Source organism: Elephantulus edwardii, unplaced genomic scaffold (assembly GCF_000299155.1).
Source record: "Elephantulus edwardii isolate Elephantulus edwardi_28Jun2011 unplaced genomic scaffold, EleEdw1.0 scaffold00193, whole genome shotgun sequence".
NCBI classification, from domain to species: domain Eukaryota; kingdom Metazoa; phylum Chordata; class Mammalia; order Macroscelidea; family Macroscelididae; genus Elephantulus; species Elephantulus edwardii.
In genome coordinates, this window is record NW_006399943.1 from 5,175,126 (window position 1) to 5,203,044 (window position 27,919).

The following is a 27,919-nucleotide window of genomic DNA, read 5'->3' on the forward strand; positions in this document are numbered from 1 at the left end:
TCTCGAGGGGCGGGGCTGGGGCGGGGCGTGGGAGTGGCTGTGCGCAAGGCGTGGCACCCACCGCCCAGGTAGGCCTGTAGGTTGCCGTTGCTCATGAGCTCGGTGACGATGTACACTGGCTCCCCCGCCGAGCACACCGCGTGCAGCCGAATGAGCCGCTCGTGCCTGAGGCTCTTGAGCGTCTGAATCTCCTTGGCGAGGTCCGCGAGCTTCATGTCGGCTGCAGGACGGGCGCCACTGAAGACCTCGCCCGCGCCCAGCCCCGCCGTCCGGTCCCCCGCGGTCCCCGGCCGTTCGGCTCACCCACCTGATTTGATGATCTTGATAGCCACGGGCACGGAGCCCAGCCACAGGCCTTCCCAGACCTCCCCGAAGTAGCCCTGGCCCAGTTTCCTGCGCAGGGCGAACTCGGAGCGGGGCCGCTCCCACTCGTCCTGCTCCGGGGACATCTGAGGGTCGGGGCTCTCAGTGTCGCTCAGTAGCGGGGTGGGGTGGAGCACAGCTGGGGCCTTGCCTACCTTTAAGCCTGTAGCCCCACCTCCCGCGCCAGCCCGCCCGCTCTGCCGGCTCTGGCTAGGGGACACAGGTGCAGACCCAACGCCGCCAGGGCCCTAAGTGGCACCTTCGCCCAAGCCGGGCGTCCAGTCCATAAACACTCATTAGTGTCAGGCTGCGCTGTCATTACAAGACGGGAAGAACTGGGCGCAGGTCTGCGCGATCCGCAGATACAGAGATACTGCTGATCAGCGACTCCTCCCACGACTTCCTCTTAAGAGCTGCCCTGGGCCTGCCCTCCCCCACCTCCAGAGCTGGGCCTTCTCTGCCCTACACCCCTCCACTCCCACTCCAGAAAGTGTACTACGGAGGGGTGAGGACGGCGGGGCCTGGTAGGCAGGATCACCTGGGGCGCGCAGGGCTGTAACAGCGGGTTCTGGATCAACTTCCAGTGGGTCTTGTAGTAGGCAAGCAACTCCTCCAGGCTAGGGAAGACCCGGCCTCGCTGCAGGTAGAGACCACCCTGGACAGTGGAGATGCGGTAGTGGCAGACCCTGGCCTGGGCCCTGACTGAGGAAGTGAGAAATGGAGACCACGACCTGGCTGTGACCTGGCTGTGTCCTCCCTCCCCCCAGACCCTCCACTCCAGATAAGGACCCTGTTCTCTGAGGGGCCCACCTCAGCTCTGCCCTTGCAGTTTCTGGGGGTGTGGGGGGTGTATCTGCAGACCAGAGGCCAGCAAGAGGGCTCCGGGGTCCAGGGACAGTATACAAAGAGCCAGTGCTAAAGGGACAATTGTTAAGTGAAAGGAGCCATGAGTAAGCAGAGATTGTTAACAAGTACTTCATTGGATAAACAGGTGCAGGAAGGCATGTGAGAAGGGGCACAGGAAAGAATAAATGAGTGGACGAGTTCATTAAAAAGAACAAGAGTAAATAAGTTAGTCCCGAGGAAGGGGGCTAGCCAATGAGTATCTGTGTAAGTGAATCCCATAGGAAGGGAGTGAATGAAGTGAGGGGGTAAGCAAATCAGTAGACATAGTGACAGCGTGGCTACAGTCCAGCCCTCCCTTGAGAACCCCTTGCAGGTCAGAATCCTCACTGGCTGGTGCTGAGGGCTGCCTGGCGCACCTGACAGTGAAAAGTCCCCACGGCGGCTTTCACTGGGCCGTACAAGAAAGGCCCCCGGTGCATTGGAAGGTGACAGGAGCAGTTGCTGGGCCTCTGTCCGGCTGATCCCATTGAAGTACCAGCTGCAAGTGGTGGGCACAGCAGTCACCAGACACGTACTGCTCTGTGTCCTGCTGTCTCTAGGGTTGTGGGCTCTCTGTCCTGTCTCCCCATTGTCACCTGTGCAGCCTCGATTCTCCAAGGTCTAGGACACACCTACCCAGGCCAGCCACCAAGTCCATTCAGGTTCACTCACCTCAGCCACTCACACCTGCTCACAGGGTGACAGTTAACTCTGTCGTAGGCAGGGCCTGATAGCCCACAGACCCCAGAAGCACCCTGGGATGTCTCCAGGGGTGACCACAGAAGCCCATGGGAACCAGGAGCTGGGCTCGCCTACCTCAGGGTGCACTCAGACCGGAGCACACAGTTAGGGGTTGAAGCAGTCCTCAGTGGAAACATCTAAGCAGAACCTTCCTGAGTGGACACACAAACCCCCAAATTGCCCCACTTCTAAAGCTGGGTGCACCTGAGTCTCTGAGCTTGAGGTGAAGGGACCTTTGAAGAAGGTTTCAGACCAGACCAGAAAGTATGAGTGGAGGGGACAGGAGCTCCCCATCAGATGCTCTGTTGGAACAATGGCTCACCTGTGCCCTCACCAAGTCTGATCTGGTGTGACCCCTGGGCTCTGCTCATTTGTGGAGCCAGAGACCCTGGGGGAAAAAAAAAACACAGAAGCACCCCTGGTCCTGCCCCTTCATGTGTCTGAGCTTCCCAAGGCCCAGGTGTGGACCACATCTAACTCGCCTCTCCACGCCCCCCACCCACGGAGCCAGCCTCCTCCTAGACTGTCCAAGTCAGTCCCAGAGGAATCGCCGAGGGGCCTCCTCTTCCACTGATGAGCACAGGGTGAATCGGTCTGAAAGTATCAAGGGAAGCACTTGAGTCCACGACAGTGAGGAGGGTGTACAGGCAGGAGAAACTGGTGAGCAGGGAGAGTGACCCTGTGATGGCCAGACCGGGGGGGGGGCAGCTAGGATGGGAAGGGACATGGCCAGCAGTGATACGGAACCTCGTGTGGGCAGAGACAGAGTGAAGAGCGATGGTGGAAAAAGGCAGAAGCCTGTGAAATATTGGGGACCCTCAGTGGGTGTGACAAGTCATGGGGGGCAGACAGACACCTGCTGGCATTGACAGACATTGGTCATCCCTGAAGCAGTAATCTGGAGAGTCAGCAGCTTGGGGGAGGCACACACTGATTTGGGAGCCAGAGGAGTCTGAGCACTGTATACTGACACAGGGCAAGTAGTCACGAGTCCACAGGCTGTGGGGAAGCAGGGCACACTCAGCACCAGATCCTCCACAGACACCGCACCTCGGCTGGGTCACCAGCCAGTGTGCAGTCTGCCCCAAGGCAGGGCGCGTGAGACAGCAAAAGGGGTACACAGATTTTACTGGAGGCAGAAGCTGAGTACTGCCAAGGTTGGGAGCCCAGGTGTGCTCAAGTGAAGGCCACCTGCCCCAGAGTTAGGCCCCTGGAGTCAGCCAGGTGTCTAGGCCTAATGACACTGTGCATGTTCTGGCCTGCAAACTGTCATTAGCTCCCCTGGAGCTTCCTCTGGAGACTGCCAGCTACCTCCAGCACCTGCTCACTGGGTCGGTGGTCCCCACCCAGCTCCAAAGTCCCCTCCTATGAATCTAGGCTCCACCTGCCACAAGGTGAGTGCCCAAGTGGTCCCAAAAGGCCAGTCAGGATGGAACCTGTCTCTGGAGAATTCAGGCAGAGTGTGGTTCGGCCAGGCTCTGCCATATGCCCACTGCAACCACATACCATGCTGGCAGAGACCACAGGCCAGGCAGAGGGGACCTTTGGGCTGGCTCAGACCATTGCATCAAAGGTCAGCAGGAGCTTCTGTCCCTTTGGTCTGTGTGCAGCATGCATGAGAACCTGAGTCTGCCCTCCATCCTTTAAGGTCACAGGTGGTCAGACACAGCCCCTGGGGTTCCTAGTGTGGCCTCCCTCTCCCAGACTTACCTACACTGTGTCCCATTCGGGTCCAGGGGTCCCCTGACCTGTGCCTGCCTCCAATGGGCTGCTTTGATACCCATCCACAGGCCAAGGCCACAAGTGAACCTGTTCCCAGTCAGTGTGGCCTCGCGTGTGAGTCTCTGCCTCCCTCAGATGCCCCCCACTAGCCTGTCACCCCCAGCACTCTGAAGCTCCAAGTGCTGCTTGGGCCCAAGGGACCCGGCCTTGCATCGTGTTGGGAGCAGAGCCCTCTACCCCACCCACCTCGGAGAGAGCATGTTGGGCATGGATGATGGGCCGGTCGACACCTGCTTGCTGGCACTCGACTTGAGACCTGCCGGTGCCAGATAGCAGGGCTGGATCAATGTGAGAACAAGAGTACCAGCAGGCAGGGCCTGCTAAGGGAGGTGACCATCCACTGGCCCAGCCCAGGCACTTGCTGCCCCAGCCCAAATAATGATCCAGATGTGTGATCAGCCTGTGTCCTCCCATTTCCCTGGTAGCAGTGACCTCAGACAAAGTGGCACCATACCAGAACACCTGCTTGCTCCCTGCTGCATTCCAGGGCTGACCAGGAAGAGCTGGCCACAAGCAGCCCTCATGGCTGGACACACGTCCATGGGCTTGTTCCTGCTATGAAGCCCAGGCCAGCTGGCTCTGCCCACCCAGCGCTTTGAACATGGTACTTACGGTTGATCTGACACATCTGCCGGGACCTTGGTGACATAGGTGAGGGGCACCAGGCCTGCACTGGGCGGCCCTGAGAGCCTGCGGGCAAAGAGGTAGTCGCCCTCCTCCTTGAGGGCACAGAGCCGGTCCCCGCGGCTGACGCTCAGTTCATCTGTGCACCGGGCTGTGAAGTCACGTAGCACAGTGAAGAGCTGCCCAGCAGGAACCGAGGACCTGCCAGGATCCATGCTGGGGGGCTCTGCCTCCTCAGGCTCCGCGTCTATGGCTTGAGGCACCCAGTCGTCCATCATGCCTACTGGCCAGATCTTGTCCCATAAGAAGGACAAGAAGGTCAGTCGCTTCCTGAGGAAAGGTTCCATGCTCCCTGACGGCCGTGCCCACAGCTGTCACCAGGCTCCTCCAAGGCCACTGCACACAAGGCTGAGCACAGCCACCATCCCCGGAGCCCAAGCCTCCAGGACTTCCAGCCGTGCCAAGAGAAACTGGATGGGCCGGTGGGACAGCGTAAGAGGTCCCCAGCCAGAGTCTCGGATGGCACAGGGTTTAGGGGCTGTGACACCCAGCCCTCAGTCACTTCAGAGGCCTAAAGCAGAAGCCCATCATCCTGGGCCACCTTAGGCCTGATGTTCAGAGTGGGAGTGAGCAAGTGGGTCCTCTGGTCCCCAGCCCCCGCACACACAGCTCCCTCCGCAGCCTTGATGTTGGACTCTGGGCAGCCTCCCTTTCCTGACTGGCTGGGGCAGGAGCAGGGCTCCCAGGTGCGAATCATTGGGGGAGGGGCCTCATACAGCACCTCTCAGGGCGGGGCCCGGTGCCAAGGCCCGGGAGGGTAGCTCTGCCCTGCCAGGTGGACATGTGCCAGGAATCCCAGGGCCTTACCATGGCAGAGTCACACTTGGAGCAGGGGAGGCTGCCCTGTGTGACTTTACACACAGCCCCCTCTGCCACAGCCCTGATGGAACCAAGCACAGGGCCAATCAAACAGGTGGACACTCACCCTGTCCCAGAGCTGCCCAGGCCAAGTCTCCAGAATGCCCCTAGGCACACCCGAACAGAAGCATGCTGTAAAGTGGTCAGGATATGGTGAAACCCAGGAAAGTTACAGGTGCACAGGGAAGCACAGGCCATTTCAGGACAGTGCACGACACAGAAAAGGTTGTATTGTCAGATCAGCAGGATCACTGGTCAGAGTGAATCCACATAAATTGTGTAATGTTTAGTCAATAACTGTATGTCAGGATTAACTCATCAGTTAGTTGTAAGGTTGTAAGGAATGTGCTGGAATCCCTCATGTTATGAACTAAGACTCTTACTTATTTCATAACAACGCTCAGTATCTGCTACCAGTTAAAGCAAATGCGCCATGGAATGCTTAATGGAAAACTGCATATACTAATTGTTGTTGATTGCCTTCAAGTCGAGCACAACTCATAGCGACCCTATGAACAAAAGGCCTGTAACTACCGAGGTTTATCAAAGTTCATAGTGTTTCCAGAGGCATGTTGTTTAGAAGTGGATGTCACTCCTAACGTGGAAATTTTCTGTACTTTTTGCACAATTTTTCTATGGACTTAAAACTACTCTGAACAATAAAAAGTATTAATTTGCTGGGTAGGGAAAAAAATTTTCCAATGTGCACAGTCTAGATAGGTGCATGGACACGTTTAGACTGGCTTCTCACCTCCCCACCACTACAAGTGCTCATGTGGGCCTCTGCATCTCACCTGTTCCCCCCCTCCCCAAGTCCAGCCCTTCCTCTCCTGAAGGACGCTACTCCCTTCCCTCATGTCCTGCTCCTCCCTCCTGTGGGCCACTTCTTCATCTGCCATCAGAGGTCACTGGGAGACCTCTAAGCCAAGGACACTCCTAAGTGTGTGACCTAGTGGGGGTGGATTGGTCAGAGCCAAGCATCTGACTGAGACAGGACATACAACCTGCAACTGGAGCCCAAAAGGGTCCTTGTGGCCAGGGTCTGAGGAGGGCTCAAGCCTTGGTCAGAAGAGGCTCCCAGAGAGTGGGTGAAGCACAAGCACTTTCTTGCAGGATGCTGTGTATGAGCAGGGCCCTCTGGTGAGGAATCGCCAGCCTCCTCCAGTGACCAGACAGAAGGTCTAAGGGAGGGCATCACCCTGAGCCCCCTGGGAGAGGCCATTTTTGAAAACTCTAAGGGTCTATTCACAGGCCACCCTTCTTCAAGCCCCTCCCCACACCTTCTCCAGCCCCCTGACAGAGCCCACTGTGACAGTCTTTCTTGGGCTCCTTCCGCCAGGTCTTGGGCCTCTGCTCACGCTGTGTTCCTGCTCTCCCACCACTGACCCTGCCCAGGACCCCCTTTTCCTTTCCCAACCTCATGTACTGCCCACATATGCTGGAGTATTGTTACAAAGCGTGGTATGTCCATCTCATTCCCTGTAAATTCACACCCCTTGTCACATGTTCTCAGGCCAGGCTGAGGAGCCTCCCCCTGTCTGTCATCCTCTGTCTTCCACCCCCAGCTCCAGAGGTGGGCACTGGATGAGGGTCTGGACACTGACAGCCCCAGGGGCAGCTGTCTTCCCCAGGTGCCAGGAGTCTGACCCTGTTCTAACCAGTCTCAAGAGACACTGAGCTTCCAGTGGCCGTGAGGTCAGGTGGGTGAGGAGGGGCCTTCCTGTATACTCAGGTTGAGGCAATTGGCTCAGCAACGTTGTCCTTCAAGTTGGAGGAGAATCCCTCCTGGAGTTTGGGTTCCTTGTGGCCTCGGCCAAGAGTAGTATGTCCACTAGGGGGCGGCAGAGCCCCAACCAGTCCATGCAGACATGTGCCCTTGCTCCCTGGGATGGAGCCCCAGAGCCGGGACAACCTCTGGGAGTCTTTCTTTGGGAAAGAAATCACACCGGGAGGTTCTGCCAGCTGGTCCCTTCACACAACAACCTCCAGTGGCACAGAGACTGCAGAAAAGCAAGCCAGTCAGTGGCTGGTGGGCACAGGGGCTGAGGGAGGGTGGCAAAGGACTCCTTGTGAGGTGTAGCATCTTGTGTCTTGACTGTGTCCACACGTGCATCCTTTGGAAGAGGTTAGCACCTTTCCCCAAAACAATCTGTAATCAGCTGACATCTCACCCAGCAGTTCTGTGAAGAAAGGCCTGATGATCACCACTCACAAAGCTTCCTCTGAGACAGCCCGGAGAGTGGTCTGCACCACAACACTTGTGCAGCTGACACACCACCACTGAGAGACACTGGGGAATGTTAACACACTGGGTTCAGGACTCCCTTACGAGGGGTCAAAGCCCTAGACATTCTGAGGATTCTGAACTCACTGTCCACTGCTCCACCCACCTGGGCCTGTGCCCACTGTCCAGAGTCTAGGGAGATCTGATAACCTGTAGATGTGTCAAGAGAGGCACACTGCTGCCCCTCCAAAGGGTTTTCAGAGACAGTAAATCACATGGAAAGAGATTGCTTATCTTTCTTTCTCCGAAGGAGCGGCTGGTGGATTTGAACTGCATGCCTTTGGGTTGGCAGCACAACTCCTTACCACTAAGCCTCTAGAGCTCCCTAACCGCAAAGCAGGCAGTTCAAACCAACCAGAATATCACAGGGAAGTAAAACTTTGCTGAAGATTATAGGTTTATAGATTATAAATAAAAAAAAATAATTGGAACAGTGTCTCAACAAAGAACTGCTGGACTTTCACGCTGGGTTTAGGCTGTGGCACCAGGGATATAATTGCTGATGTTGGCTGTAACTTGGCTGAAAGCAGAGAATGCCAGAAGAAAATCTTTTGCATTTTGTTGACTATGCTAAGGCATATGACTGTGTGGATCATAACAAACTGTGGCTGACTCTGAGAAGAATGGGAATCACAGAACACTTGATCGTGCTAATGAGTAACCGATACTTAGACCAAGAGACAGCTGTACAGACAGCAAGGGAACACTGTGGGGTTTCAAATAAAGATGTGCGTCAGGGCTGCACACTTTCTCTATACCTATTAACCTATATGCTGAGCAAATCATTCAAGAAGCTGAGCTCTGTGAAGAAAAACGTGGCATCAGGATTGAAGAAAGACTCATCAACAACTTGTGTTATATGCATGGCACAATCTTGCTTGCTCAAAGCAAAGAGGATTTGTGGTGCTTGTTGCAGAAGATGAAAAACTACAACCTTCAATATGGATTACATGTTAACATCAAGAAGAAGAAGAAGAAGAAGAAAGACAAAAATTCTCACCACTGGGGCCAACAGATAACATTATGCTACTTACAGCCTGGAAACCTGCTGGAGGATCAGCTCTGTAGGCGTCAGTTCCACCTTGATGGCAGTCACTGAATAAATGTGCACACACAAGCAAACCGCAAGCCCGTTACCACTGCCAGGTGCTGACCAGTGCGGCTGCAGCTTTGGGAGCTGGAAAGCTTCCACCCATAGAGAGGCTAGTGAGCTCAAACCGTTTGGTTAACAAGAGAATTCTTTAAGCAGGTTCTACATAAGCACAGTTATGTTCTGAGATTCTCAGTCTTCTTCTCAATGCTATCCACAATTTGTCATGATCCACACAGTCAAATACCTCAGCATAGTCAATACAACTGTGCCACCAGCTCTCCTAAACCTTGCTATTAAAACTGCATACGAATCTGTCCGTTTCACAAAGGTAGTTTTAATAATAATAATTTCAAAACCAGCTGAGAGCCAAAAGTAACAACAATGACAAAGCAGAGGGAGTGGAGATCCAGGATGCACAGCGTTGAGAGCGGAGGAGGTTCAGGGCCTTCCTCCTGTTGATCCCCGGCCCTGCCCCCTCCCCAGGTACATGCCCTCAGACAGCACCCCTCCAAACCCACTGTGGGTCCCAGGCTCCTAATGAAGAAGGAATGTGCTCACAGAAGAGCCCAGTAGGAGCAGGAACCACACACTACTCCTCCCCAGCCTCCAGGTCTAGGTGAGAGGGCAGATGGGAAGGGATCCTCCCACAGGCTGGACACACCAGAAGGGCTACAGCGAGGCCGCTGAGAGATGGACCTCTGACTTATTAAAGGTTTCATTTCCGATCCTGCCGGAGCCCCCAACAAGTGCTGAGCACAGTTTGGGTGTTACAGGTGGGATGAGAGCGACTGAGAGCGCCTCTAAGGGTTCCCTGGAGTTATGAAGCCTCCCTGTATACAGACCAGTGCCAGAACCCTCCAGATCTGTTCAAGCGGGAAGACACCCCCAGTCCCTCCAAACGCGGGAGCCTCCTGCAGATTGCGCGCTCCTCCTGCTGTCGGATCCGATGTCCTGCGACTGGAGATGCCCACTGACCAGTATCGGAGATCCTGTTGTCGCTCCCATTCTTCCAAGGTCTAGAGGGTCTCCGCTCGGAGGCCGCCTCGCCATCACCCAGGTCCCGACCTCGTCACAGAAGCCGGGCAGCCCACAGGAGCGCTGCAGAACCAGCGCAGAACTTGGGCCTCCGCCGTGTGGTGGCTTCCAGATAGGGGCGTGGGGCCAGAGAGAGCTCGGAATCTTGAAGGAAAGGGCTGCCATTTCCGCCAGAGCGGAAACTGGGCTCCGGCCCCCGCACTGTCCCGAAGAAAACGCAGCCTGAACGGAGACCATTTCTGCCTGCTGGGCCCGCGGGGCTCTCCCGGGCACTCCGCCCCACCCCCACCCCTGGGCCTGTCTGGGCGTCATAATGGCCCTAGGTTCCCAGGCAACTCACTAGAAAGCTTCCTGCGCGAGGCAAGGCTCCCAAGACTGGACACTGAGCGCCGCATCGCTCCGCTCCACTAGTAGAGGCAGGTGGGCGCGGGTCGGGCCGGGGCGCACGGAGACAGGGAGGCGGCTCTGGGGAAGGCGGGTGGGTGGCGAGGGAGCAGGAGACAGGGAGGATGGGCGGGCTAGGGGAGAAGGGGCAGGACCTCGAGGAGATACAGTAGGTGGGCGTGGGGGGGGCGGGGAGCGCCAGATGGAGACAGGGCAGGTGAGCGGGGAGGGGCGCGGGGTGGGGGGTGGGGGGCCTGGGGCCTTCGAGGAGGCAGGGTCCGGGGGTGCATCTCGGGCTGGGAGCGGATAACAAGGGCTGGAGTGGTGAGTGGGGAAACTGGTGGGGCAGATGCTCTGCACGCGTTCGGATTGGGACGAGGGGCAGAACCGCACTTTGGGCGGGTGCATTTCTGTCCATTTTTTACTATCTGCGCATGGGTTTCTCCTGTCACCTAACAAACTCCTTGGCCCCTTGTCAGATCTTAAGGAGCAAGATTCTCCTGCAGGCCTGTGTTTGAATCCCTTTCTCCTGAGCCCAGTTAGGCCAGGGTCTTGTTTCCCCACGGGCCTCTCAGCTTGCCCCAAAGACTAGCTTGGGGTGTTCGGCCCCTCCTGCTGAGAGCAGGGATTCTCCTGCCCCCACATCTGGGAAGTAGAGCTTGGTGCAGCGGGCACAACCATGACATGGGCGTAGGGCTGGCCACTTCTGGGCCTTATGGAGTCAGTGACCCCCAAAGCCCGTTGTCACTGGCCTTCAGAGGCTCCATGGTGCTGTCCCCACCCTGCACAGACCACTGGGCCGGGGTTCAGCCGTGCCGGGCTGGAAGGGAGTGTGTGTGGCTGTGTGTCCAATGCCACGTGAGTCCTCTCAGCCTCCACAAGGCACACGGTCATCCCCACTCTGTGTCACCCTCAACACTGACAATTGGTCCTTTGCTCCTCCTGCCAAAGAGAAGTGCTTGGCCCTGGCCTGCCTCGGGAGATCACGTGTGGGCAGCATGGGCCTGGATGACCCACACTGAAGTGACCAACTGAGGGTACCTGGGGGCCCCAGAGCACGGAGGCTGGGGGTAGCTGGCCCACTCACAGTTGCCCCCTCCCGTCAGCTCTCAGACAATGAACTTCCAGGTGACAGGCCTGGGCCTGGACAGGATGAAACTAGACAGTCCTCGGGCGTTCCTGGAGCCGGAGGAGGTAGAGGAGGCGGAGGGCAGGCAGCTCCTGGAGCCAGAGGCCTGGAGGACTTATGTGGAGCGCCGCAGCGGGCTGCGGGAGTTCCTCATCTCTGAGCTGAGCCCGCAGCTCCTCAAGCGGCACCACGCCCGCCTGGAGCTCCTGCAGAAGTGCTCCTACCACATTGAGATCCTGCCCAAGCACCTGGCCCTGGGTGACCAGAACCCACTGGTGCTGCCCAACACCATGTTCCAGCTCATTGACCCCTGGAAGTTCCAGCGCATGAAGAAGATAGGCACAGCGCAGACCAAGATCCAGCTGCTGCTGCTCAGTGACCTTCTGGAGCAGCTGGACTGGGGCCGCGCCCAGCTGGACGCCCTGCTCGAGTCACCTGACCCTCGGCCCTTCCTGACTGGCTGGGGGCGCGTGGAACGGCAGCTGATGGACCTGGCAGCCATCATGGACAACTTCCTGGCCATGATGGTGCCCGGACGGCTGCACATCAAGCATCGGCTGGTGTCGGATGTTGGTGCCACTAAGGTCCCCCACATTCGACTGATACTGAGCACCAAGATGCCGGTCATGTTTGACCGCAAGGAGTCGGTGGCCCACCAGGACTGGGCCAGCCTGCACTGGTTCGTCACCATCCAGCCATCTGCACCGGAGCAGTTTGAGCTGCGCTTCAAGCTGCTGGAGCCGCAGACCCAGCAGGAGTGCATGCAGTGTGGCCTCATCCCTGTCACAGCCTGCTCCTTCAACGTCCGCAACCTGCTGCCCAACCGCACTTACAAGTTCACCATCAAGAGAGCCGAGAGCTACACCCTGGTCTACGAGCCCTGGTGGGACAGCCTCACCCTGCACACCAAGCCAGGGCCCCCCGAAGGGGCTCATCCCCTGCTAGCTGGGCCACTCCGCCCAGCCCCCAACCGCACCTTCTGACAGGATTTTCTAGGATTTATCACAATAAAAAGTATACACACACAGGCCACAGACACACATGCTGAATGCCTTATTCCAGGGAGCCCACATCCCTGAGACTCCAGCCCTTGTCGCAGGGCCCCTAATCTACGTCTTGGGGATCAGAAGCTTCTGGAGAGGAAATCCAGTCCTAGGCACTTTCTTTAAGTGGCTACTCACTTCAGGGGCTCTTCCTGAATGTGGTTCTGGATTCAGTCTGGACTCTGGTGACCTTCTGGTGTCCCTCCCTCCCTCCCAGGCCAGAGGCTTTCTGGGAGGGGGTTGACCTCTTGCCTAGGCCCCCCTCAGCCCTCCAGGGGTTGGTCATTCTTTAGAAGCAGGGAGACCAAGCCCAAGAGAGATTTTCTTTAAAATGTGGTACCAGAAGTCCTGTCTTCTCCCCAAGAGAACCTGAAGGTTACTCTGCCCTCCTGTCTTGAATGGCTATTGAACAGAGCCTGTTCCTGGCCAAGAGCCTGCCCCTCAACTCCTGGCCCCACACAAGTGACCAAAGGCTGGCGCTGCCAAAGGAAAAGTCACAAGTCACTGTTGAGCCAGTTCTGACCTTAGGGACCCTGAACCCCAGTAGCATGAGAAGGGCCCCGAGCCCCCAGCTCCAATGGGGCTCCCAGCCCAGCCCTTCCCAGCTGTTGACCCACAGCATAGTCCAGCAGGTCAATGCTAATGGCCCCACTTCATGGAAACGTGCCCACTGTCCCCCATAAAGGATCTGGGGCATCTTAGAATGAGAGAGCAGGGCTGGAGGGCTTAGGGGATACAAAGCTTGGAAGGAATGGAGACCCCTGATCTGTGGGAGGGAGAAACAGGGTGGAGGGCCAAGGGCACTATACAGGCAAGTGGCCTTGGGTGGTGGGGGATTCAACGGGGGAGCACTTGAGTCCCAATCAGTGGGCCTCCTCCAGGCCCCTCATCACCCTCTACATCCTTCTCAGCCCGGGCCAGCTCCCTGCATCCAGAACCCTCCACGTCACACTTTCGCAGTAGCGACAGACCCTCCTCACTTTGTGTTCTGTGGATGAGGCCGATCCAGGCCTCAGCGAGGCAGACCCTGTCCCAGGCCTTACCTCGTTGCTGAGAAAAACGCTTTCACCGTGTGGCCTTTGGGTCCTGGCTCTGGGTTCCATTTGCAACACAGGAGCTGTGGCTGCCCCAGTCAGGTCTCTGGAAAGGCAGGGCTTGTTCAGAATACCCCGGGAATCCCAGTGTCTGGCACTGCCTCCACAGCTGTACCTCCCCTCACCCTGAGCACCCAGCAGCACTCAGGACTCGAAGGTCAGAATGAGATCTCTTCACCACCTGGTCCCTGTGTGACAGGCTTCAAGTTCTGTCCACAAAAGGCACCTTCAGCTCAAGCTGCTCTAGGAGAGAAGCATGATCAATCTTGTCCAGTTATTTGGAAACCCGAAGGAGTGTCACTAAGAGTCTCCATCCTTGGAATCAAGGTGATAGTTGTTCTGTGCCATCAAGTCAGAACCAACTCCTAGCTGAATCTTCTATGGGTTTTCAGAGGCTGTAAAACATGAGTGGAGACTGCCCATCTCGCAGAGCAGCTGGTGGATTCGAACTGCGTTTTTGGGTTGGCAGCTCCTTCCCACTAAGCCACCAGAGCTTTGAAGAAGGCAGGGAGTTTTGTCCACAAAGATTTACAGCCTTGGAAAGCTATGGGAACTTAGTTCTTGGTCCTCCATTGTCCCTGCGAGCTGGAATCATCCCCCAGCTGGACACCACTGAAGGCTGATGCTAGGGCCCTCTGGACTCACAACCAATTTGGAGCCAGCTGGTCTGGAAGAGAGTTCAGTGAGGTGGCTGTCTCCAACCAGGGCACTTTGCTCAGCCTCTTACCATAGTGGATGACCCTGAGACCCTTGTACTCAGCTGTGCAGTGACCCTCACTGCCTCTGCATTCCAGTTGCAGTGAGCTCTTAAGGACTCATGGCCATGTTTTAGCCCCAGTTCAGGGGAGACCCCCCCATGAATCCACCCTATGCCTCAAATCACCAGGAGCAGAAGAATTTGCAGCATTGATTGTCTTTATGATAAAAGTACACAGTGCATTTGAGAGGTACAAAGACGGAATGTCGAGTCAGGCAGTAAACATCGCCCAGAGGGACCCGCAGCAGGTGGCCGTGGGGAACACCCACGCTGATGTGGCGTCTGTGGCCACAGTGGACACCCTACTGCAGGGGCAGGTGCCATGCACCCCAATGGGAGCTGGCTGGGGAAGTGTTTGGCATGGTGGAGAAAGGACACGGACCTCACTCCAGAGGGACTGCTAAGGTCCCAACCTATAAAGACACCCTAGTTGATTGTCTCAAAAGCCCCTGGTATGGGAAGCAGGCCAACGGCAGTGTCCAAGAGAAGCAGTGCTGGATGACCTGGAGGCAGTGCTGAGCCCACTGGGCAAGACTGCACAAGTAGGCTTCCCACCTCCCAGTGATGTGGGGCCTATGGTCTAGCCTTCGCTTCCCAGCAACCCTTCAGGACACCAGTCCCTGGGGTGGCAGAGTGAAACTCAGGCAGCGGTGGTGAAAGAAAGGCCTCCTCTTCCAGGGAGGCCACCTTGCCCTGAGATGGAGTTAAAGTCCCTGTTCCAGTAAAATAAAAAGCACTGGCTTTTGGCCTATTTAAAAATTTTAAAAAGGTGGTCTCTGTGGACGGTATCCAGTGTGGTGGCAGATGGTGTCCACAGGTAGCTCAGTGGCCTTGGAGTGTCCTTCCTGACCCCAAGTCTTCCCAGTGACTTGGGGGCCTTTCACGTGGCCACTCTGGGAACTTCCCTGACACCCAGTGCTGGGAAAGCAGCAGTGGTGAGTGCAAACCCAGGTGTGACTTTCACTGAGCTGCTCTGCTGAGCGCAGACGGGAGGCTCGCATATTGCTCAATGGCACTAGCCGCCCAGACCTGGCAACCCTTGCCCAGCACAGCCAGTGCTGATGGCTGGCAGGCTGACAGCGATGAAGGCACATAGGGTCATCTAAGGGGACCTCTCGCAGGCAGAGGGCACAGGAGAGGTCACCCTAGCACCCCTAGAGGGAGGAGGTGAGTTTAGGGGGCTCTTCAGTGGGACACAGCTGGCCTCCTCCGGACCTGCACCAGGTGGGCAGGCACAAGGCTCCTCTTCTCCTCACAGAAGTCCAGGAGTCGCCGCCAGAGAGGGCAACAACGCAAGAGGAGGTGGTCTCCTGGGAGAAAGAGGAGTCAAAAGAGACTTATCCCTGGGAGCTGCCCCTCCCCTTAAGACCACCCTGAGGAGCCCTACTTCCCACCACTGACCGCCAACAGGGCCCCTGGTTAAACTAGCCCCATCCACTCTGCAGTCAAGTGCCCATGCTCACCAATGAGGCAGAGACCCTCCTGGGCACGAGTGAGGGCCACATTTACTTGGTTGGGGTCTACAACAAAGCCCAGGTACTTCTTGAGCCAGCCCTTCGTGGGGCGCTGATCAACGTCACTCACAGAGCACGTTCGGACAGTGCTCACCAGCACATACCGCCATTCGCTCCCTGGGAGGCATAGGGCGTGGGGAAAATGGTCAGATCCCCACCTGCCCCTGGCAGTGCCCATGCCTACACCCCTGTGCCCAAGCCCCTTACCCTGGCTCTTTGTGATGGACGACACAGTAACTCCGGTGACACCTGCTTTCGAGAGGCCCCTGTTGATCTCTGCCACCTGAGCATTGTACGGGGTGAGGATCGCCACGTCTTTGGGGTCCACGGTTTTGTCCAGGATCAGCTGTTTGGCGATGCGGACCTAAAGGGCCAGAGGTAGTGGTGACTCTGAGCAGAGATCGCAGTCACTGTTCCGCCCTGGCTTGGGCCCCTCCTCCGGGAAACCCTCCAGGCCCGATGGCATACGCACCACCTCTTTAGCCTCCTCCAGATTGGCCTTGGAGTTCTCATTCCCTTCATCGGTGGAGACGAGCAGGCCCTGCTCTCGGCCCTGCAGGAAGCCAAAGATGATGGCGCAGCTGCTCCTGTCCGGGTGGCCCAGGACGCTCGGAGCCCGCCGCAGGCCCTGCCACGTCTTCAGCTTGCCCTTGTAGAACTCCATGGAAGGGAAGGAACAGATGTCTTTGTGCTGCAAGAGAGGGTCAGTGAGAGGAGAGGAGCCCACCTCCGCCCTTGTGCAGCTCCGGATCTGAGGGAGGCCAGGGAGGGGACAGAGGTGACAGGGGATGGGTGTGGGCACACCAGGCAGCAGGCTCACCATTCTGTACTGTGTGTCCAGCAGGTAGGCGTCGCCCTGGTACCTCTCGAAGAGCGACCGGTCCAGCCCCAGGTTCTGCAGCTGCTCATTCTTGACCACTGGCCTCAGCTGCTTATGGTCACCCAGCAGGACCACCTGGATGAAGCCCCATGTGAAGGTGAACAGGCATGGCCCCCACCACCAGAGCAGGGCCCCCCCCCCCACCCCAGAGTACGCCGACCTCGCACCTTCTCGACTTTCGGGAAGCGCACCAGGGGGATAAGTGTCTCTGGCTCCGTGGCCATCCCAGCCTCATCAATGAGGACCTGGCGGACGTTCAGGTTCTTCAGGGAGCCTGAGGCCACGCAGGAACAGGTGCACAGGATGACGGTGTGCTGGGCCAGCTCGAAACGCCGAGCCTCCTTGAGGGTCTTCTTGTACCTGTGTGGGGACATGTTGGTCACCACAGGCACCTGTGCCATGCGTCTGGGCCACGCCTCCTCCCCAGCCACTTACTGGGCGATGTCCTCTAAAGAGAACGGCTCCCGGCTCCTCACTCGGCGGTCGAAGTCTCGGAGGGCAAGGGCGTGGGGGTTGGGGGCCTGCCGGATCCGATGGTGCAGAGTGATGTTCCTGGGGAGGGGGCGTAAGTGGGGGTGGCGGTTGGTCTCCATGAGGCCCCAACCTCCCTCACACCCCATCCTGTTCCCCTGCTGAGCCACAGTGGAGAGGGCCCACCTGAGAGTCCAGTTGGGCTTCCCCTCCTGGGGAGTCTTCCTGGGTAGGTTCTGGCCGCTCAGGCTGGGGGCAGGGAACTCGGTTGTCTCGGCCTGCTCGCTGTACAAGCGGAGGGGCTTCAGTTCCTCTCGCCATCTCTGCAGCATCCCTGGGGGCAGGAGGAAGGTGAAGCACGCGGACAGGCCTAGCAGAGTGTCTCCCTCCACTCCCCCACCCCACGCACCTGCTAGGACATCCACGGACTTGTTGGAGGGGCCGCAGTACAAGATGCAGGGGCTTCTGGGGCCTCGCACGTGCTCCTGGTTGTACTTGTGAAACCAGTACACAATATGCAGGCCCACCACGGTCTTCCCAGTGCCTGCCAAGGCCCATCTGTGAGCACCGCCCACCTCGCACTCACTCCGCCCCCCCCGACCACGCCCCCAGGCCACACCTTCTTATCCCCGCCCTACCTGCCAGGCTCCACCTCCTCCTGTCTGTCCCTGTTCCCAGCCAGGCCCAGTATCCCTGCTTCTGTCTACCTGGGCACACTCTCACCTGGGGGGCCCTGGATGACCGTGAACTGTTTCTTCAGAGCCTCACGCACAGCGTTGGTCTGGCTGGGGTTCAGCTGGTGGCGGCCCCCCATCAAGTCATAGTTTGAATTCTTCAGAAAGATGTTGGCTTTGGGGGCCCCTAGGAGGGGGCAGGAAGGGAGGGTTGGAAGCCCGATAGTGAGGACAGGAGGAGGCAAGAGAGGGGCAGCAGGGCGTGTCCCTAAGGTCCAGACCTTTCCTATGCTGCCCCACCCAGACTTACCTTTGTGGAGAGGCTGCTGGCCAGGATGGGGTCTTGGGGGGCCATGGAGGGGTGGGGGGATGGGTAGGCCTAGGGCAATGCTGATGGCCAGCGGAACTGGCCCTTTGGATGCCTTGAACCTCTTGAGTTTGTGCACTGCTTCCTCCTTGCGCCTAGGGTTGCGGGAAGATGGGTGGGGGAGGCTGCAGGCCTGACGGGGCACCACCCACCCACTCTGCCTGAGGCCAACTTACAGGTCAGGAAGCTGCTTGGGCAACACCTCAATGGTGAAGAGGGTGCCAGGCCTCAGAACTTCTTCTGGAACCTTCTCCGTGGCCATGTGGAGGACATGAAAGTGCACCCAGCTGGAGCTTTCCAGCCGACTTGTCCCGTCTTCCTCCATCTCCCACTCCTCCGTCAGCCCATGGGCCAGCCAGGTGTAGGTTTTGGGGTTGATGCTCAGGTGAGGGCCCAGGCTGGTGAGGGGTTCCTCAGCGTCAGGTACAGCTGACAGCCCCTCGAGCCGGATACAGAGGTAGGAGTGGTTGAAGGTGCTGTCTTGAAGACTGTGTTCGTGTAGGAAGGTGTCGTGCAGATAGAAGGAGCCTTGCAGCTGGCCTTGTGGCGTCCGGTCCTCATCCCAGCTTACTGCCACCTGCTCCAGCGTGATGGAGTCGTTCTCAGCCACCGAGCCGGTGGCCGACTCCAGGGCACAGAACGGGCCCCACACGCTGGTGTACTCGTCCACGCTGGCGCAGCGATCTGGTGCCGCCCGGGGTGCACAGCCTGCAAAGCAGTCTCCAGGCTGCTCCGAGTGCTCCAAGCACAGGCTGAATCCAGGCGCCACGGTCCACAGCTGCAGGGCCGGAGCCAGGAGCCCACGCTGCAGAGAGGCGCTGAGCTGCACCTGCAGTACGTGGCCGGGGCCCAGCTCCCGCACCACCTCCACAAAGTGCCCACAGGAACTCCTCACCATCCTGCCTAGCACAGGCTGCAGAGGCTCCCTGTTTTCCTGCTCCCGGAGCAGGGCAGCTGCCTCAAGCCAGCGCTGCTTCTCCACCAGCTCCAGCAGCTGTCGCCACAGCTCAGGGTCCACGGGCCGGATGTGCGGGTCCAGCAGGGCACTGCTGGGCTGCAAAGTGTGGGACTCCCTCGTCTGCATTGAGTACACTCGACGTCGCCACCGGAGCCGCAAGCCAGGCTGGCCCTCAAGGCACTGCGGAGGCTCGGCCAGTTGCAGGCTTCGATAGTACACGGGACATGCATCAGGCAGGCTGCTGCGGTGTGTGGGGAACAGTACCCGGAAGCAGCGTGCCCCCGCTTCCACGTTCAGTGCAAAGGCCAGCTTGTCCTGAGGCTGAGCCCGGAGGCGGGAGGCCAGGTTCAGGCTGTAAGCCTGGCGCTCGTAGCTTTGGGCCCGTGCGTGCTGTCGGCTGAAGTCTCGGCAGAGCCCCTCGATGTCCTTGGCCGAGTAGGGAGTGGTCCCATGGCCCAGCACCAAGAGGACTTGCCTCTGCAGCACCACGTCCATGTACCTGCGGATGGGGGAGGACGCCCAAGAGTACCAGGCCACCTGCAATGAGTGGTGGGCGGCCGGCTGTCGCTCGCCAAGGCTGGAGCGGCCAAAGGCTGAGCGGCACTGGGCTTTGCAAAGTTCAAGGCCAACAGGGGCCAGTGAGGGGTGCAGGTCATCGGTAGTGATGAGGTCCACCATCTGGCCAAAGTCCTCAGCCTGCACAGCCAGCTGCAACTGCTTCCAAAGCGAGGCCAGCACACAGAACCTCGTGCCAGGGCGAAGGTGGCCACTCAGCTGTTGGCGGAGGCGCAGAGACAGGGCCACCAGTCCACAGTGCTTCTCACTCAGGGTGTCCAACTGGTCAGTGCTGGGCGCCAGCTGCCAGCGCAGGGGCGTGACCGTCCTTGTGAGCCTGCTGCCCACCAGGAACTCGGCCACGCTGCGGTTGAACTGAATCATGTACTCCTTGACCATGGAGTGCGCTGCCCGGAAGCCCAGCACACTGCCCTCGTCCAGCTGCTCATAGTGGCAGGCACTGCCTAGGCGGCAACGGCGCAAAGTCTGGGAGAAGTGGAAGGCGGCCACAACACAGGCGGCCACCGAGTCCAGGCGGGGTGGCAGCATGCGGTCAGCTCCTGGGTTTGCCCGGATCATCAGCTCAGCCTCCTCGTAGGACAGCTGGTGGTCAGAGCGGACCACAGAGGGGGCAAAGTGCTGGCTACTCAGTTGATCACTGTCCTTCTCAATGATGAAGAAGAGGGAGATGGCCAGGCGGTCCTGGCCCGGCAGGAGGCTGAGCGAACCTTGGCTCAGGCTTGGCGGGAACAAGGGTACTGGCTCCCGGTTGGGTGCATAGAAGGCGGTGCCCTGCCGGCGGGCTTCCACATCCAGTGGGCTGTCCCGGGGTAGAAGAGTGGCCACGTCGGTGACGTGCACAGCCACCTCGTACTGGGATCCCAGGTCCCGGACACTGATGGCATCGTCCAGGTTGCAGGCACCCTGAGGGTCCACGGTGAAGGTCAGGAAGCTCCTGCAATCTTCACGCTGTCCGGATGTGCGGGCAAGCTCCGTGCGTAGCCTCTGAGGCACTTTGGCAAGGGCAGCAGGGTCCAGTGAGGACTCCCTCAGGCCGTACTCCAGGTCCAGCACATGCAGGCCTCGCTCCCAGGAGGTGACCTCTGGCAGCACCTCCAGGATGACGCCCAGTGGGTAGTAGAAACGCTCCCGCCAGAGCACAATGCGCACCCAGAAGAGCCGGGAGCGCCGCGCCTCGGCAGGCAGCTTCTCGTGGCCCACGCGCTGCAGGCTGCCATGGGCCAGGCGGTGGATTGGCACCTGCAGGGGGTCCTTCAGCTCAGCCACGAAGATCTTGGTCACGGAGGCATCAATGGGAACCATGATGCGGGGATCCCACGCGTCCATCCTGCACACAAAAACCAGCTCCCGCCGGCAGCGCTTCAGCACGCCCAGCACTTGGCCCAGTGGTGAGCCCCCAGTCTCTTGGCTGTCACCGGCCCCACCCAGGACTCGCACCACCACCTCGTCTCCAGTGAAGGCCATGCCGCAGTTGAAGCGGCCCTTGATCTGGAAGGTGGCAGGGACCATGTCGTCCAGTGCCACGGCCGTGGCCCGCCCAAAGGCCTCCTGGAGGAAGGAGCAGCGGCGATGCCTGCTGGGCTCAGTCCGCAGCAGCCTGCGGAGCTCGCCAGGGGGCAGGTTCCCGTACTGGCAGGCCTGGCGTGCAGAGGCGGGCCCTACCACAGTGTCCAGCAGCCCGTCCTCACGCACAGTCACCGCCACGTTCCGACTCTCATCCAGGAGCTCCTGGAGGATCGGGTCGTCAGCATTGAGAGCCCAGTGTGATGGCCAGAAGTCAGATTCCACATCCTCGGGGTCCTGGGACACCTCCTCTCCGGCCAAGGCCCCATCAGCCTCCTCCTTCCCTGCAGCTGTACTCTCTGAAAGGGGGGTGTGCTCCGGGGGCAGGTCCTTGCACGTGGGGTCCTCTGAGCCAGTCCCTGTCCCCTCTGCTCCTGGCGCAGTGGCCAGCTGACATCCTTGAGCCCAGTGCTGGGCCTGGGTCACACCATGCTCAATCTGCTCCAGGGACAAGTCCTGGGGACACACACTCCCATGCTTCACGCACTCTCGGATGAAGGCCTTCCATAATCGGCTGCAGGCCCCGAAAGAGCAGAGGGCCAAGGCATTGCCCACGGCCACCACCTGTGACTGGGCACGCGTGAGGATGGTGTTGAGGACGCGCACCTCCATGAAGAACTCCAAGCTGGGTGCACCTGGGCCACGCAGGCTGTCCAGAGTGTGCACCGTGCTGAGCACCACTGCCCGGAACTCGCGCCCTGGAAAGACAAGGTCAGAGCTCAGAGGCTGAGAAATCTGCTCCCAGCAGGAGGGACAAAGGCAGGGGTCAGAGGCCAGAGGTGGGACTGGGGAAGAAAGTTCACCAGGTTAGGGCCAGGGTCCTGTTTCTGCCCTGGAGACCAAGGGTCAGGGCCTTCTGGCTGACCCTGTACTTGGAGTGGGTGGACACTTCACAGGTGGAAGCTCCCAGACCTCATGTGGAGGCAGCCAATTCCCTTATAGAATCCACGCCCCCTCGTGTGCCCAAGCAGCACAGTAGAAGACCAGCCTCAAGCTGGTCCTCAAGTGGGACCCCCAACCTACCTGGTAAGATCTCAAAGCTGCCCACGGACACCTCTGCCAGACGTCGCCTCCTCAGCTCCTGCCTCAGAGCACTGACCTGCAGATACAGCAAGACCAGGAAGTCAGCCAGGTCTGGCCCTCTGTCTTCCTGCCCCAAGGGACACACGAACAGAGAAAGGACAGGGTCCAGGGCATCACTCTCCACCCAGGTCCCACTCTGCCCTTTCCTTGGGAAGGAGACCTTTCTCCTCTTGCTACGGCTGTCGAGGTGGAGCCAGGCCCACGTAGAACCAGTGTGCTCACCTGGGCACCGTGGGACACCACACAGATGCACCGCTGCTCCCGGCTGCCCCAGCAGGGGGGCCAGGTGTCGTACACCTCCTGCACCTTCTCCACCACCTGGAGGAGTTCAGCCGGGTTGACCCAGGAGGTCTGAGAGATGTCTTGCTCCGGGCTGCCGGCCACATGGCAGAACATAAGGGGATAGCACTGCGGGTGACGTGGAACTTGGCCACTAGCGTGAATGGGGTTGCCCTGGGCCAGGTAGAAGTGGCGGGAGACAAAGGCCACAATGGCTTGGGTGGAGCGATAATTTTCATGGAAGACAACACGGCTCCTGCGAGCCAGCTCATGTGTCTCCTGCTGGTAGTGCAGGAACAGGCGATTGAAGAGTGTGTGGCCAGCCGCCTGGCCGCTGGGCACGCTGAAGAGCTTGGGAGTGACCTGCAGGTGGTCGCCCGCCAGCACCACGCGGGTGTGGACCGTGGCATACCTCAGTGGGATCAGGGCTTCACACTCCAGCATCTGGGCTGCCTCGTCAATGAGGATGTGGGAGAAGAAGCCAGCAGGCACGTGGAGTAAGCGAGCCTGGGAGGTGGTGGTGACCACAATTCGATGCTGCCGTAGCTCAGAGGGAGAGGGAAGGCGGAAGGCCCGCCGGTCCTCTGTCAGGCAGCAGTACTGCAGCGTGGTCACGTCTGTCTGGTTTGGAGGCCGATCTGTGTACATGACCCGGAGCGGCGTGGCCTCAGAGTGGCCGCTCCTAACATGGCCATGGAAGTACTCCCGGATGTAGATGTCGGCTGCGCTGTGGGGAGATGTTGCATGAGGCCCCGCACAAAGAGGGGACAGACACACAGGTCCAGGTAGACAGGGAAAGCTCAAATGCATAGGTGATCAGAGGATGGCCTAAGAGGAGACCTCTGAGCTGAGACATGGGGAGAAGCAGGCTGGAGGGGCACCAGAGTGACCCTGAGTGCTGCTCCTATGCCATCAGCAGGCATAGCAGGTCAACATGTGTCCCCCAGAAAGATTCATCCACATGCTAGCTCTCAGAACCCTCATATGCTTACTTGGAAACAGAGTCTTCGGGGATAGGGTTGGTTCTAACTCCTTAGAGGGTCACCCTGGACACAGCGCCTCTGAAGATGCCCAGAGAGAAGGGTCTAGTGACGAGGGTGGCAGAGAGGGGCTCTCAGAACCAAGAGAGACACAAAAGAACCAGAAGTTCAGAGGGACGTGCTGCCCTGGCCTCACTCAGGCCTGAGGACTGGGCACTTCAGTGGTTGTTGGTTTGCTAGGATACATCCGGGGAGCAGTGAAGCTAGCACTCAGCTCCCAGGACAAGAAGCGGGACAAGTCTTACCTCCTTACCCTGAGGCCCAGCCCCTCTCAAAGATGCCTGTTCACCAGGCCTGGTCTGACCCAGCTCCAGCAGAGAGCAGCCTGGGCACCCTCTGCCTGCAGCTCTCCTGCCCTGGGTCAGGGAGGGAATGCCCTGAGGGCAGCAGCAGGAGGAGCTGGGAAAACCTCAGAGACCAAGAGGAACTCTAGGGTAGAGAAATCTGTGCAGAAACAGCTATGCTTCCACCAGTAGGGTGGGTGCAGCCCTCCCCACCCAGAGCCTTCTTGCTCCCCATCCAGGGCCACCTCAGCCGCACCCACTGTGGCTACATTTCCTGGGCTACCCTGTAGCACTCTCTCTCTCGCTCCCTCTCCTTCTCTACGTAGGGCCTGCGCATGGTGCTAATTCGCAGACTGCCTCCCACCTCAGGTCAGCCCAGGACTCCAGGCGGTCAGCTGCAAGGGGGAGGGGAAGCAGGTCCTGCGAGGGCCTGGCACACCAGGCTGCACAACTGGCCCTCAGTTGCTATCTGGAACCTGGCAGCTCTGGACAGTTTAGGCAGCTGCTGGTGATACCCCCAGACCAGTTCAAACCCAGACCCAAGACAGTCTGCCCCACCTTAGCGTCTCTTGGGATAACCCCCCATGAAAGAGCCTTGTCACCCCTCACGGGGCTATCTGGGACTCAGCTCACCTGTTGGTGTGTGTGCAAATGAGCACCTTGGCAGAGGGCTGTCGGGCAACCTCCAGGGAAGCCATGGCTAGTGTGTAGGTCTTGCCGGTGCCAAAGGGGCCATAGATGAGCATCGGGGGGGTGGGCTTTGGGCCCCTTGAGACACCAGCAATGAGCCCCATGGCCAGCTTCTGCTTGCTGTTGCCCTGCAGGGTGGGTGGGATAGGGTGCGGGGCAGGTGGGCCGCAGGCTGGCAAAGTGGGCAGCACTAGCTGCTCCGTGGGCAGGTCATCCACAGCCTGATGCCAGAGGCGGAAATTCATTGGATCCACCTGGAATTGCACCTCTAGCACAGGGCTGGCCTCCACCTGCAAGCCCAGGGCCGAGCAGCAACGGGCAGGCAGCAGCAGCCACAGAGATTGCTGGAAGCCAGCCCGTGCCTCCAGGCGAGCCTCGAACACTGTGCTGTCCCTGGCAGGCACGGGTGCCACCAGAGCTGTGCTGACCGCCCGGCCCAGCAGGAAGCCCTGGTCTGTGTCCGGCGTCAGGGAGGCAGGCAAGGTCACCTCAGCATACAGCGCCCCAGGGGGTGCCAGGACCAGGCCCATGGCTGGTGTCTGTAGAGCTGGCTTCAGGGCCACCTGGGTCTGCAGGTCCAGCCTGTGGGGGGGGGGAGGCTCAGTCAGCCCAGGGCCCGAGGGCTGGGGCTCCCTCCACCTGCCCGATGCCACTCACTTGGCCACCAGCCTCTGCTGCGCTGCCTCCTCCTCATAGAGAAACTGGTGCATCCTCTGTCGGTAGTTGCTGCAGGTGAGTGGCCCTGTATCAGAGCCACTGGGACTAAAATCAAGGGCCAGGGATGGTGTCTTGTACTTGGCCATCAGGGAGACCTGCTCGTCTGTTCGGTCCACGCTGGGCACTATCTGGCGGTTGCCAGTGTGCCATCGTTCTAGTTCCTGGCAAGGGCGAGGCCCCACAGCCCCCTGGCTTCCCCAGCTGTGCACCTGGCCCACTCGAAGTACTAGCTTTCGGAGCAGCACCGGCCGGCGCCCGAAGTCAAAAACCAGCCACTGCTCAAAGGTGCCAAAGGCAGCTCCCTTCACGGACACCCCCACCCGGAAGTCTGCCCAGGAGCCAGGTGTACAGAAGTGTCTCCCCTGAGCATAGAGCAGGCTGGGAGATTGTGCAGAGCGGGTCACCAGGGAGAAGTCAGCTCCCAGTTCCTGCCTGAGTAGAGCCACATGCAGCAGGGGATCCTGGGGAAAAGAAGGGGTGAAAGGGCGGTGCCCAGCATCCAGGCTGTCTGTCTAGAGCTGCCTGCTCATCCTGAGTCTCGGTTTTCTCATCAGTGAAATCGAGGTAACTGGGAGTGCAAATCAAAATCTGCACCCAGCGTGGGGCATGCATCGGCAGGAACAGAGCACAGAGACTGAGGGCTGTCCAGGTCACACAAACCCTAGATCCCCAGTGTCTGTCCAGATGTGATGACAGCCCCCCAGGCCCTCTACCCCCAGGCTGAGGGCTGTGTTCTTACCTCAGAGTGGATGTGGAACGTCCATAGGTGCTGGGCGATCCTCCCCTCAGCTTCATGCACCAGAGGCTGGTCACAGGTCACTGATACACCAGCCACAGTCTCAGCCAGCTGCGGGGAATCGTGGTCACCCAAGTGGTCTCACTCACCTCCCACTCTTGCTAACAGCCCTCTAACCCTTCCAGCTCACTCCTCACCGGCCCACCTTATCTCTTCCTGGGGCCGGCCTCACCCCTTCCCCATTCCCACCCACTCCCTGGCAGCTCTGTGCTCACCACAAGGACTTCTCTGCTGCTGCGCTGGTACTCGGCCAGCAGCCGAGCCTGATAGGACACCAGCCCCCCCTGCCAGGCTGCCTGCTGCCGCAGCTCCACAGTCTTCGTCCTCTGCACCCACTCCTGCAGCTCCTGTTGAGAGTGTGCCTTTGTGCAGGAGTCCTTGTATTCACAGAGGTCAGGCCTGCGCGTGGGAGTGATCATCAGAGCAAGGAGGGGAACCAGCACCCCAAGTCCCAACTCCTCCAGGCCAAGGGCCTCAGCCCACTGCACAGGTGGGCAGGGGGCAAGGGCCTTCAGACCAGGATGACCACACCCACCTGGGGCAGAGCTGGAACTTTGACAGGCCAATGGGAGGGGCACGGTGCTCCCAGGACACAGCAGGGTCAAAGGCCACCATCCGTGCATGCTCCGGGGATGCACAGTGGTTTTCGAAGGCCTCCAGAGAGTGGCAGGTGAGCAGGCAGGCATAGCAGTAGAGCTGAATCTCAGGGGGCTGGCCAGTGCGGGGCTCACAGGCTGTGCCCTCTGGGTCCTGGGGGACCAGCAGGTCCCTGCGCTGCAGCCCGTCCAGCTGCTCCGCCTTCCAGACGGCCATCTCCACGTCGCTGTGGGCAAACTGGCAGGAGGCTGCCCCGTGTCTGCATGGCTGGCCCCGCTCCACGAACCTGCAGTAGGCCAGGGGCTGCCTGTGCTTGGGACACGGCCGCACCTCCACGAACTGCTGCTTGCTGTGCCCGGTGCTCACATGGGTCAGGAGTGGGCGGCAGGCCCCGTGCTCTGGGCACCGGCCCCTGGCATCCATGGGGCTAAGGCGCGATGGGCGGCTCCGGAAACAGCTGGAGCAGAGCAGCTGGAAGTGGCCCGCAAACTCAGCGCGGATGGAGTCAGCAGGGATGCATGGGCCGCTGGTGGCCCCAGAGTCCCCACCCTGCACCGCAGCCTTCAGCCACAGCCGAGACACGCCATGGTCCCGCTCGAAGGTCCAAACCAAAGCCTCCTCTGGGCTGTGGGCAAAGGTGCACTGGTTCCAGTGGCGACGGCAGCCGAGACCAGGGCTGTAGTAGCGACACACGAGGTAACGGGCCGGCTGGGGGAAGCGGGGCCGCCGGCCCACCTGGCGCCAGGTCAGGCACTGGTCTCTGCCTTTGGCTCGGGCCAGCAGGATCTCGCGGGGACAGCTGTGCTCCAGGCCAGTGCGGAGCAGGTAGGTGCTCTCATTGAGGCGCTGGGTGCAGCGGTTGCAGCCCAGGTGCAGATCCACTTGTTCATACAGAGCTGCCAGGGAAGGGGCTTTGGCAGGTGCAGGACTGGGCAGGGCCCGGCCACGCACCAGTGACCCCATTGTGGATCCTGCTCTGGCTCTGTGGGGGGCAGCGTCCTGGCTCCTAGGCTTAGTTGGTCTTCTTGGGGGGAGGTGGACAGTCTTTGGCCCGGATCAGTTGGAGTAGTGCTCAGCAGGGCAGGGACAAGGCTGCAGGGCAGGACTCTGTCCAGTGTGACACCAAGAAGGACACTGTTAGCATGGGAGCCTGTGAGGCCACAGTACCCACCTCCCAAGTGGGGGGCCTGACTGACCCTGACCAGCCACCCCTCCTTCTGAGGTTCTCCACGTCCTCCTCAAGGAGAACGGGGGAAGTTGGCCCAAGGAGGGAGATTGTCATGGCAACAGAAACCCTA

The 27,919-nt window shown here is 59.4% G+C and overlaps 3 protein-coding genes across 3 annotated transcripts in view; 1 reads left to right on the forward strand and 2 right to left on the reverse strand.

Annotated features, from left to right (window-relative positions):
- The window catches only part of SRMS (src-related kinase lacking C-terminal regulatory tyrosine and N-terminal myristylation sites), a 7,107-nt gene extending 2,365 nt beyond the window's left edge, over positions 1-4,742 (reverse strand). The window contains exons 1-5 of the mRNA XM_006896948.1: positions 4,384-4,742; positions 1,626-1,747; positions 902-1,065; positions 308-449; positions 62-220 (exon numbers count right to left, since the gene is read on the reverse strand). Of these exons, the coding sequence (XP_006897010.1) occupies positions 62-220; positions 308-449; positions 902-1,065; positions 1,626-1,747; positions 4,384-4,742 (946 nt within the window). The remainder of the gene's footprint in view (positions 1-61; positions 221-307; positions 450-901; positions 1,066-1,625; positions 1,748-4,383) is intronic.
- Positions 4,743-11,225: 6,483 nt separating this feature from the next.
- On the forward strand, positions 11,226-12,221 carry LOC102874516 (chromosome unknown open reading frame, human C20orf195). The gene has a single exon (XM_006896949.1). It carries the CDS (start codon positions 11,226-11,228, stop codon positions 12,219-12,221), a length of 996 nt encoding a protein of 331 aa, XP_006897011.1.
- Positions 12,222-15,317: 3,096 nt separating this feature from the next.
- Positions 15,318-27,524, reverse strand: HELZ2 (helicase with zinc finger 2, transcriptional coactivator). The gene is made up of 19 exons (XM_006896950.1): positions 26,560-27,524; positions 26,240-26,423; positions 25,968-26,075; positions 25,169-25,689; positions 24,455-25,093; positions 22,441-23,224; positions 22,159-22,234; positions 18,215-21,833; positions 18,024-18,133; positions 17,721-17,846; positions 17,407-17,541; positions 17,184-17,331; positions 16,962-17,078; positions 16,694-16,886; positions 16,467-16,601; positions 16,119-16,337; positions 15,854-16,010; positions 15,596-15,763; positions 15,318-15,442 (listed from the first exon to the last, which is right to left on the reverse strand). The coding sequence occupies exons 1-19, from the start codon at positions 27,042-27,044 to the stop codon at positions 15,318-15,320; spliced, it is 8,049 nt and encodes a 2,682-aa protein (XP_006897012.1). The 5' UTR covers positions 27,045-27,524.
- Positions 27,525-27,919: the final 395 nt, after the last annotated feature.

What these genes read in the sequence shown, in the direction of transcription:
- LOC102874516 (XM_006896949.1), top strand. Translation starts at nt 11,226, where the DNA reads ATGAACTTCCAGGTGACAGGCCTGGGCCTGGACAGGATGAAACTAGAC.
- HELZ2 (XM_006896950.1), bottom strand. Translation starts at nt 27,044, where the DNA reads ATGGATGCCAGGGGCCGGTGCCCAGAGCACGGGGCCTGCCGCCCACTC. An exon ending in CAGCAGAGGCTGGTGGCCAA is followed by an intron (nt 25,094 to 25,168) that starts GTGAGTGGCATC and finishes CCCCCCCCACAG; the next exon opens with GCTGGACCTGCAGACCCAGG. An exon ending in TGGAGGAGGCTAAAGAGGTG is followed by an intron (nt 16,011 to 16,118) that starts GTGCGTATGCCA and finishes CTGGCCCTTTAG; the next exon opens with GTCCGCATCGCCAAACAGCT.